Source organism: Vidua macroura, chromosome 26 (assembly GCF_024509145.1).
Source record: "Vidua macroura isolate BioBank_ID:100142 chromosome 26, ASM2450914v1, whole genome shotgun sequence".
Classification (NCBI taxonomy): domain Eukaryota; kingdom Metazoa; phylum Chordata; class Aves; order Passeriformes; family Viduidae; genus Vidua; species Vidua macroura.
This window is the reverse complement of record NC_071596.1, coordinates 4,774,746-4,784,415: the sequence shown is the minus strand read 5'-3', so window position 1 is coordinate 4,784,415 and position 9,670 is coordinate 4,774,746. Positions and strand designations below refer to the sequence as shown.

The 9,670-nt window shown below is 70.6% G+C and overlaps 3 protein-coding genes across 4 annotated transcripts in view; 1 reads left to right on the top strand and 2 right to left on the bottom strand.

Moving 5' to 3' along the window:
* CTXN1 (cortexin 1) overlaps positions 1-5,449 on the bottom strand; it is a 91,475-nt gene extending 86,026 nt beyond the window's left edge. Inside the window, exon 1 of the mRNA XM_053999560.1 lies at positions 5,437-5,449. The gene's annotated coding sequence lies outside the window, so the exon portion shown is untranslated. The remainder of the gene's footprint in view (positions 1-5,436) is intronic.
* On the bottom strand, positions 116-5,262 carry STAP2 (signal transducing adaptor family member 2). Its single transcript, XM_053999115.1, has 11 exons — positions 5,153-5,262; positions 4,533-4,902; positions 3,909-3,980; positions 3,295-3,390; positions 2,916-2,972; positions 2,745-2,839; positions 2,321-2,479; positions 2,042-2,111; positions 1,277-1,373; positions 561-686; positions 116-316 (listed from the first exon to the last, which is right to left on the bottom strand). Exons 1-11 carry the CDS (start codon positions 5,260-5,262, stop codon positions 255-257), a joined length of 1,314 nt encoding a protein of 437 aa, XP_053855090.1. The 3' UTR covers positions 116-254.
* On the top strand, positions 5,255-9,446 carry MPND (MPN domain containing). 2 transcript variants are annotated; one of them, XM_053999422.1, is made up of 13 exons: positions 5,255-5,267; positions 6,218-6,444; positions 7,035-7,265; positions 7,341-7,503; positions 7,574-7,658; positions 7,732-7,828; positions 7,948-8,020; positions 8,095-8,171; positions 8,251-8,419; positions 8,501-8,571; positions 8,691-8,780; positions 8,978-9,070; positions 9,147-9,446. In XM_053999422.1, the coding sequence occupies exons 1-13, from the start codon at positions 5,261-5,263 to the stop codon at positions 9,231-9,233; spliced, it is 1,470 nt and encodes a 489-aa protein (XP_053855397.1). In that variant the 5' UTR covers positions 5,255-5,260; the 3' UTR covers positions 9,234-9,446. The 2 variants fall into 2 exon arrangements, with proteins under 2 accessions (XP_053855397.1, XP_053855396.1); XM_053999421.1 differs by having other exon boundaries at positions 7,035-7,503.
* The last annotated feature ends 224 nt before the right edge of the window (positions 9,447-9,670 follow it).

Below are 9,670 nucleotides of genomic sequence, written 5' to 3'. Positions count from 1 at the left end.
GTGGATGGGGGCACAGGGCGCAGTTTGGGGTCCCTGGGACACCCCCGCGGTGCCAGGAGCAGGGGTGGGGCTGGGTGGGCACAGGGTTCTTTATTTACAGTGCCCCCCTCTAACATGAGGGGGTTCCCTCCCCAGTGTCACCCCAGGCCAGGGGACACTGGGGACAGCTTTCCCTGAGGGTGAGGGGGTCCCACTGCCCCTGCTGGCTGCTGGCACAGAGTGGGGGCCAGCGGGACCCCCCCAGAGTGTCCCCATCACTGAGCCTGGCGCAGCTGCAGCTTCTTCTGCAGCTCCCTGAGCAGCTCCTGCGTACTCCCTGTGCCGGGGGGGGGGATGGAGCTGTGAGCACCTGGCAGAGAATCCCCCTGCCCCCCCCCACCCCCCAGGACCCCCCCGCTCCTCCCCATTGCCCCCCGAGCCGGTGGCAGGACCCAGTGTCCCCATGCTGGCACCCCCCGTGCCCCCATTGTGCCCCCTCACTGTGCTCGGGGGGGTGACAGCGGGGTGACAGGGGTCCCCTCCCCTGCCCGCCCCCTCCCCGCAGTCCCGAGCGGCCTCACCGGGGTCGTTCATGTAGATCTGCTCCTCGGGCACCAGCCCCAGCCCGGGGGGGCCTCTGCGCCTCCTCAGGGCCGGCCCGAGCGCGGCCGCAGCCGGGGGGGGGCTCCCCTCCATCGGCACGAACTCTGGAGCACAGCCAGGGGTGGTCACGGACCCTCCGTCTGCAGCCGACACCCCCCGACCCCTCTGAGCCCCCTCAGACCCCTCTGAGTGCCCCAGACCCCTTTGAACCCACTCTGAGCACCCCCAGACCCCTCTGAGCCCCCTCAGACCCCTCTGAGCGCCCCAGACCTCTCAGAGTGTCTCCAGACCCCTTTGAGCCCCCTCAGACCCCTCTGAGCACCCCCAGACCCCTCTAAGCCCCCCCAGACCCCTCTGAGCCCTCACAGACCCCTCAGAGTGCCCCCAGACCCCCCTGAGCCCCCTCAGACCCCTGTGAGCTCCCTCAGACCCCTCAGAGTGCCCCCAGACCCCTATAAGCCCCCTCAGACCCCCCTAAACCCTCCCAGACCCCTATAAGCCCCCTCAGACCCCCCTAAACCCTCCCAGAACCCTCTGAGCCCTCCCAGACCCCTGTGAGCCCCCCCCCCAACTCTCCAGACCCCCCGAGTACCCCCAGACACCTCCCTCTCCCCCCAGCCTCCCCTGGCTGCTCCCGACACCCCAATAGTGACCCCCAGCCCCCTCCCCCGAGCCCCCCAGCCCCGGTGCCCACCCAGCTGGGCGCTGTACTCGGGCTCCAGGGGCTGCAGCCTGCCCTTGCTGCGGCGCACGAAGAACTGCGCCACCTCTGCCAGCGACGAGCAGCGGTGCTGGGGACACGCGCGGCGTCACTCGGGGACCCCCCCGCGCCCCCCATTCCCTGCCTGGGGGGGTCCCACCCCCTTGGCTGCAGCCCTTTGGGGTGTCCCAGTCTCTTGGGGGTTCCCAGGGGTCCCAAAGCTGAGGGGTTCCCTGTCCCTTCTTTTGGGGGTCCCAGTTCCCAGGAATCCCAAAGCTGAGGGGTTCCCTGTCTTTTCTTTTGGGGTTCCCTGTCCCTTCTTTTGGGGGTCCCAGTTCCCAGGGGTCCCAAAGCTGAGGGGTTCCCTGTCTTTTCTTTTGGGGTTCCCTGTCTCTTCTTTTGGGTGTCCCAGTTCCCAGGGGTCCCAAAGCTGAGGGGTTCCCTGTCTTTTCTTTTGGGGTTCCCTGTCTCTTCTTTTGGGGGTCGCAATTCCCAGGGATCCCAAAGCTGAGGGGTTCCCTGTCCCTTCTTTTGGGGGTCCCAGTTCCTTTTGGGAGCCCCAATCCCCTGGGGACCCCTTGGTCCCACCCTTGGGTGTTCCCGGGAGTCCCGGGGGGTGCCCACCCTTGGGGTGTCACAGCCCACACGGTGCCAGTCCCTTGGGTGACCCCAAGGGTCCCACCCCGGGGGCTCAGGGGGGTGCCCGGGGTGGGGGTCCCTGTCCCCAGGACCAGCCCCGCCCTGTCCCGTGTCACTCACCGGGGTCTCCACGTCGATGACGTAGCCCTGGTCCTCTCTCTTCACCCTGTAGTGCCTCAGCAGCGCTGTCCTGCGGGGGGGCTCCCTCAGGGGCTGGGGACCCCCCCCTTGTGGGGCACTCGCGGGACACCCCTCGCAAAGGGGACCCTTCCCCTGGGGGCCACCAAGGGGTCTCCCCTCACCCTGGGAACCCCCCGCCCCATGGGGACCCTCACCCTGCATTGAGCCCCTCCCCCTTGGGGACACCCCCCACGCCCCCCGGTGTCCCCTGGCACGGACCCGTCCAGCTCCTGCCGCGTGGTGACCGAGACGCCCTGGCCGTGTCCCCCGGGCCGCAGCAGCAGGTTCCCCCTGCCCACGCTCTGCTCCAGCAGCCGCTCGGCCTCGGCACGCGTCACCTGGAAAAAACAGCTGGGGACCCTGGGGACCCCCCCCCCACTGTCACCGCCAGCCCTGCCCTGTCACCGCCGGCCACACTGGGCCACCCCCAGTTGGGCCATGCTGGTCCCCAGTGAGGATTGGAACCCCCCCGCCAGCCCCCGACCCCCCGACTCACGGCTCGGAGGGGCTGGGGGACACGGGGGTGGTCGGGGACACGGGGGTGGTCGGCGACACTGGAGTGGTCGGGGACACGGGGGTGGTCGGCGACACTGGAGTGGTCGGGGACACTGGAGTGGTCGGGGACACGGGGGTGGTCGGCGACACGGGGGTGTCCCTGTGCTCCTGCTCCTCCCGCAGAGCCTGCAGGAGCTGGAAGTTGTGTCCGGGCAGCAGCGCCAGGTCCTGGGGAATCTTCATCTGCGGGGGGACACGGGGTGGTGGCACTGAGAGGTCCCTGTCACCCCGCGACCCCCGGGCGGCGCCCCGTGCCCACCTTGGCCATGGTCAGGATGAATCCCCGCCACATCTCCTGCTTCTCCCAGCTCTCTGTCTGCCAGAGGATACAGGGACATGAGGGTGGCCTGTCCCCTGTCCCTTGTGCCCCCCAGAGGTCTCTGCAGCCCCCTAAGCCTGGCCCCAAATCCCGTAGCCCCCCATCCCTGTGCATCCCCTATACCCCAAAGTCCTTCCCCATCTGCCCTCCAGTCCCCCCAGTCTCAAAATCCTGTCCCCTCTGTGTCCCTAAATCCTTCCCAGTGCCCCCCCTGCAGTCCCTGTCCCAAAACCCAGCCCCCTTGTCCCCCCAGTCCTGAAACCCCCTCCAGGTACCCCCATAGCTCCCGGGTACCCCCAGCCCCGTGGCTGCCCCTCACCTTCATTGTCACCTCTTGTCCCCTCAGCTTGAGGACGAGCACCCCACCCTCGGCCTGCACGGTCACCAGCTCGCCCAGGTCCAGCAGCTCCAGGGGCTGGGGGCACCCAAGGGTGGGACCCCCGGCCCAGGGACACGAGCACGTCAGGCCTCAGCCCCCCCGGGCCACCCCCACCTCAGCCAGGGTCCCCCCAGTGTCACCTGAAGGTCCCATCCTCGGGGGGCCCTTGCCCAGGGGGTTTTATGGGGAGGGGTCCCCAATCCTGGGGGGTTTCACCAAACAGGTCCCAGCTCGGGGATGGGGCACAGGGGTCCCACCCTGAGGGGATCCTGCCCCAGGGGCGTCACTGGGGCCCGGACAGGAGGGGGGGGGTCCCAATCTTGGGGGTCCCAGGCCCAGCAGATCCCAGAGGTCCCGGCCTGGGGGAGCCCCCCCAGTTCCACCCAAAGGTTCTTGTCCTGGAGGTCCCACCCTGAGGGGTCCCAGCCCGGGGGTGTCTCCAGCCTCGGGGGGTCCCACGGGGGTCCCGGCCCGGAGAAACCCCCCGGGTCCGGCCAGGACAGCCCGCGCGGGGGTCCCAGTCCCGGGGGTCGTGCCCGGAGGAGCCCCGGTACCTCGTGGTCCTGGGGCCCCGTGTAGAAGGCGAGTTTGAGCCCCAGCAGCCCGGCCCAGACCCTCCGGTAGCCCTGCGGGGAGGGACGGGCTCAGCTCCGCACTGGCACCGGCACCGGGAACCGGGAAACGGCACCGGGAACAGGGAAATGGCACCGGGAACTGGGAAACGGCACCGGGAACAGGGAAATGGCACCGGGAACTGGGAAACGGCATCGGGAACCGGGAAACGGCACCGGGGACAGGGAAATTGCACCGGGAGCCGGGAAACGGCACCGGGAACCGGGAAACGGCACCGGGGACAGGGAAATGGCACCGGGAGCCGGCACCGGCACCAGAAACCGGGAACCAGGCAGTGGGAATCAGGCACCGGGAACCGGGAACTGAGAACCGGCACCGGGCTCCTCAGGGAACGCAGCCGGTGGCCCCGGGCGGCTGAGGGGACACGGGGAGTCGGTCCCGGGGTGGGGTAGTGCCTGGAAGTGCCGGGAGCGGTCCCGGGAATCGGTCCGGGGTACCCGAGGGTCGCTCTTGGCGCTCGGTTCCGGGGAGTCCCAGGTGTTGGTGCTGGGGCGTGCCGGGGTCGGTCCCGGGGGTACCGGGTCGGTCCCGGCGGTGTCGCCCACCTGATCCCGCGGCCCCCACTTGTCCACGAAGCCCTCGTAGTAGTGCCGGGCCCAGGGCCGCGTCCCCCGGGGCAGCGGCACCGGCCGCTCCATCTCCGCCACCGCGCAGGAGCCACCGCAGTTCCCGGCACCGGCCCCGCCCGGGCCGGGGCGAAGGGCGGCGGGCGGGCGTCCCGGCCGGGCCGGGGGATCCCCGGTGCAGGGCTGAGCCCCCGTGTCCCTCCCTTCCGACGCAGCAGGTGCGGGGCTGCCCCCCCCCAGCAAGCTCCCGCTCCCACTCCCGGTGCCGGTGTCCCCCGTGCCCCTCCCCGAGGAGAAGAGCGGCGGGCGGGGGTCGCTGCCGGGCTGGGGGTCCGTGACCGGCGCGGGGCTGAGCCCCCCCTGTCCCCCGCCCGGTGTGGCAGGTGCGGGGGCGAATCCACCAGGTTCCTGCCTGTCCCCTCGCCCGGTTCCGGTGTCCCCCCCCTCCCCGGGGCCGGAGCGAGGGGCGGCGGGCGGGGGTCCCGCCGGGAGGGGGGGGTCCGTGTCTCAGTGCGGGGCTGAGTCCCCGTGTCCCCCCCCCGCCCGGTGCTGCAGGTGCGGGGCTGTGTCCCCCCCCCCCGGTGCCGGTGTCCCCTCACCCCCCCGGGCGGGGCGGGGCGCCCGGGGCCGCCCCATCACGTGTCGCCGCCGCCGCCGCCGCGCGCACCGGGGGGAGGCGGGAGCGGCGGGAGCGGCGGGAGCGGAGCATGGCAGGTACCGGGGGGGGGGGCGGGGGCGCACCGGGCACCGGCTCCGGGAACGGGGAACTGGGAACGGGGATCTGGGAACTGGGAACGGGGAATCGGACACGCACCGGGCACCGGGCGCGCACCGGGATCGCGCGCACCGGGCGCGCACCGGGCACCGAACACGTAGCGAGCACGCGCGCACCGGGCACGCACCGGGCTCCCGGTACCAGACGCGCACCAGGAGCGCACCGGGAACCGGACACGCGCGCACGGACACGCGCCCCGGCCGGGGACACGCACCGGTCACTCGCCCCCAACCCCCCCCCCCCGCGCCCCCGGGGCACGCGCGTGCACCTGCCCGAGCGCGCGCCCGCGGGACCTCGCTGGGGACACCCCGGGACACCCCGGGACACCCCGGGACACCCCGGGACACCCCGGGACAGCCCTGGGGCAGGAGCGGAGCGCAGCGGGGGCGGGGCGGGGGCACCTCTCCCCCCCGGGGACCTGTCGTGTGTCACCCCCGGCCCCCCCCCCCGCAGCCCTCTGGGCTCAGAGCGGGCTCTGGGGACCTGCTGGGCCAGAGGAGATTCAGCCCCGTGTCCCCCGACCATGTCCCCGTGTCCCCCAGCCGTGTTCGGGTTCCCCAGCCGCGTCCCTCAGCTGTGTCCCCACGTCCCCATGTCCCTCAGCCCGTTCCTGTACCCACCAGCCGTGTCCCCGTGCCCGCAGTCCTGTATTGTCACACTCCTGTGTCCTCACCCCCATCTCCCATCCCCGAGTCCTCCTCCAGCCCCTCCATGTCCCTGTGTCCCCTCCGTGCTTGTGTCCCCATGTCCACCTCTTCCCGTCCCCACGTCCCTGTGCATCCCTGTCCCCGTGTCCCCATCCGCAGGCAGAAACCATGGGGGGGGACCCAAGGGTGCTCTGGGGGGACACCCAGGGGTGCTGTCACACGCTGTCCCCCCCTCCCCGCAGCGCTGGCCGCTGCCTCCCCCGGCGGGGACGAGTGTCTGGAGGAGGATGAGGATGAGCTGGAGCCGGGGCTGGACGAGGCGGAGGCCGAGGCGGAGGCCGGGAGCGGCGCGAAGGCGGCGGGGGCGGCCCGGGGAGCCGTTCTGACCCGCAGGGGCATCACCCTGAGGGTCCTGCTCCGAGACGGGCTCCTGGAGCCGGGCAGAGGCGTCCTGTCCATCTACTACCTGGTGAGCCTGGGGACACGGCACGGGGACAGGGGACAGGGCACGGGGACAGGGGACAGGGCATGGGGACACGGGAGAGGGATGGGGACAGGGGATGGGGACAGGGGACACGGGAGAGGGGTGGGGACAGGGGATGGGGACAGGGGACAGGGCACGGGGACAGGGGATGGGGACAGGGGGAGAGGGATGGGGAACTGAGAATACAGATGGGGACAGGGGACAGGGCATGGGGACACGGGATGGGGACAGGGGGAGAGGGATGGGGAACTGAGAATACAGATGGAGACAGGGGAGATGGATGGGGACAGGGGAGAGGGGATGGGGACAGGGAACAGGTGATGGGGACAGGGCAAAGGGATGGGGACTGAGAATAGGGATGGGGACAGGGGAGGGGGATGGGGACTGGGAATAGGGATGGGGACAAGAAACAGAGATAGGGCAGGACACATGGGACAGGGAAAAGGACGGGAAACGGGACACAGGATGAGGACGGGGGATGTGGGATGAGACACAGATGGCGAACGTGGGACAGCGATGGGGCTGAGGGAGAAGTGATGGGGACAAGGGGACGTGACTCCTGCCACTGTCCCCAGGGCAAGAAGTTCGTGGGGGACCTGGGCTCGGACGGGACGATCACGTGGCAGGAGACGGGGCAGGTGTTCAACTCCCCGAGCGCCTGGGCCACGCACTGCAAGCGCCTGGTGAACCCCGCCAAGAAGTCGGGCTGCGGCTGGGCGTCCGTGCGCTACAAGGGCCAGAAGCTGGACCAGTACAAGGCCGCCTGGCTGCGCAAGCACCAGCCCAACGTGCCACCCCCCGAGGAGGTGGGACCGGGGTCACCTCCCCGTGGCACCCCCAGGGAAGGGGGCGAGGTGGGTGCCAGCCCCGTCTGCTCGCAGAGCTTGGCCAGCGAGGGCGAGGAGGAGGAGCTGCCCGAGGATGAGGAGGAGGAAGCGGCGAGGGAGGGCCGGGTGGCGATGCCGGAGCCAGCGGCTCCCAAAAAGCCGGAGGAGAGGAGCAAGAAGCAGCAGGGCAAGAGCCTGGCGGAGCCGGCGGGGACGGGTGAGCTGCCGTGGGGGTGCCGGGGGTCCCGGGCAGCCCGGCCGCGGTGACGGGACCCTGTCCTTGGCAGATGCCGGCACTGCAGGGAAAAGGCTGGAGGTGAAACCCCGGGTGCCCGTCCGCTACTGCACCCTGGGCACCCGCGACTCGGCCAGGTAGGGGACACCGGGACCCCGGGGCGCAGCAGGGCCGGGGACAGCGGTGGCAGCGGGGCTGTGCCTCTTCCAGGAACCCCCAGACCCTGGTGGAGGTGACGTCCTTTGCCGCCATCAACAAATTCCAGCCCTTCAACGTGGCCATCTCCAGCAACGTCCTCCTGCTCCTGGTGCGTCCCCTCCCCAGGCTGGGACATCGCTGATGGCACTGGGGACACCTGCAGCGAGCGGGGTGTCCCTCGTGTCATCGTTTTAGTGCTAAACCGTCGATTTTAACCTTTTCCTTTAGGATTTCCACAGCCACCTGACGCGGAGCGAAGTGGTGGGGTACCTGGGGGGGCGGTGGGACACCAACACCCAGTGTAGGTGGGGTTTGGGGGGGTGGGGGTGGCTCTGCCGTGGGCCGGGGGTGTCACCCAGCCCTGTGTCCCCGCAGTGCTGACGGTGCTTCGAGCCTTCCCGTGCCGGACCCGCCTGGGCGATGCCGAAGCCGCGGGCGCTGTGGAGGAGGAGGTGAGGGGGTTGATCCAGCCTGGGGAGCGGGCAGGGGGCTCTGGAGGGCCTGGACCCACGGTTTGTACCCCCCCCCCAGATCTGCCAGAGCCTGTTCCTGCGGGGGCTGTCGCTGGTGGGGTGGTACCACAGCCACCCCTTCGGGCCCGCGCTGCCGTCCCTGCACGACATCGACGCGCAGATGGATTATCAGCTCAAGCTGCAGGGCAGCGGCAACGGCTTCCAGCCCTGCCTGGGGCTCATCTGCGGTACGTGCCCGCGGCCCGGGGCTCCCAGGGGGCTGGGGCTGCTGTCACCCCCCCCCGTGCCAGCCCCCTCTGTCCCCACAGGGCCCTTCTACCACGGCAACCCCGGCGTGGAGTCCAAAATCGCGCCCTTCTGGGTGATGCCGCCGCCAGAGGTAAGTGGGGGAGAATCTGGGGAGGGGTTCCCCCCACCCGGCGCCCTCGGGTGCCCCCCAGGGTGGTGTCAGGTCCCAGAGCTGTGGAGTGACCCCTGCCTGGCTCCCCCACCCTCCAGCAACGGCCCAACGACTACGGGATCCCCATGGACGTGGAGGTCACCTACATCCAGGACGGGTTCCTCACCAACGACGTCGTGCAGGAGATGGTGAGAGAGGGGTGGGGGCCCCCTAAACCCCCTGAGCCCATTGGGGGCAGGCTGGCACCCCACCACTTGTCCCCATCCTGCCCTTAGCCCTGGTGATGGTGGCAGTCCACCGAGGTCTCGGTGCCACGGGTTTGGGGTCCCCCTGGCTGGCTTTGGGGCACCCCCAGGGCCTGCAGCCCCTCTGTCCCCCTCCCCAGACGCTGCTGGTGGAGTTCTATAAGGGAGCCCCTGACCTGGTGAAGTTCCAGGAGCTGTGGAGTCAGGATCAGACCTACCTGGACAAGCTGAAGGTGGGAAGGGCTGGGAGGGCTTTGGTGGGGCACCCATTCCCTGTGCTGGAATGAAGTGGGGTTCCCCCCCCTGCAGGGCTCCCTGGCCTCCCGCACCCCCAAAGACCAGAGCTTCACCCACGTCCTGGAGCAGATCTTCAGCCTCCTCAAGCTCAGCGGGTGAGGGCCCGGGGCCCCTCGAGTCGGACCAGGCGCCTCCCGCAGCCCGGGCGGGGCTCGCAGCCCCGGGGCTCAGCCGGACCCGGCGCGGGGCAGCTCCCGGAGCTCCCCGCGACCCCGCCGGGCCCGCCCTGCCCCGGGGGCGGCCGTGCCGGTGGGGGAGTCTGTGGGTCAGTGGTTTGTGGAAGTGGTAGTTTGATTAAAGAGCAGTTCCTGAGAGGCGGCTCTGCTGGCTGGGGACATCCTGCCATGCCCTGGACTAAGGGGATGTGTAAGGGAATTCCTCCCTGCGAGAGTGGGCAGGCTCTGGCACAGGGTGCCCAGAGCAGCTGGGGCTGCCCCTGGATCCCTGGCAGTGCCCAAGGCCAGGCTGGACAGGGCTTGGAGCAGCCTGGGGCAGTGGAGGTATCCCTGCCCATGACTTTCCAGGTCCCATCCAAT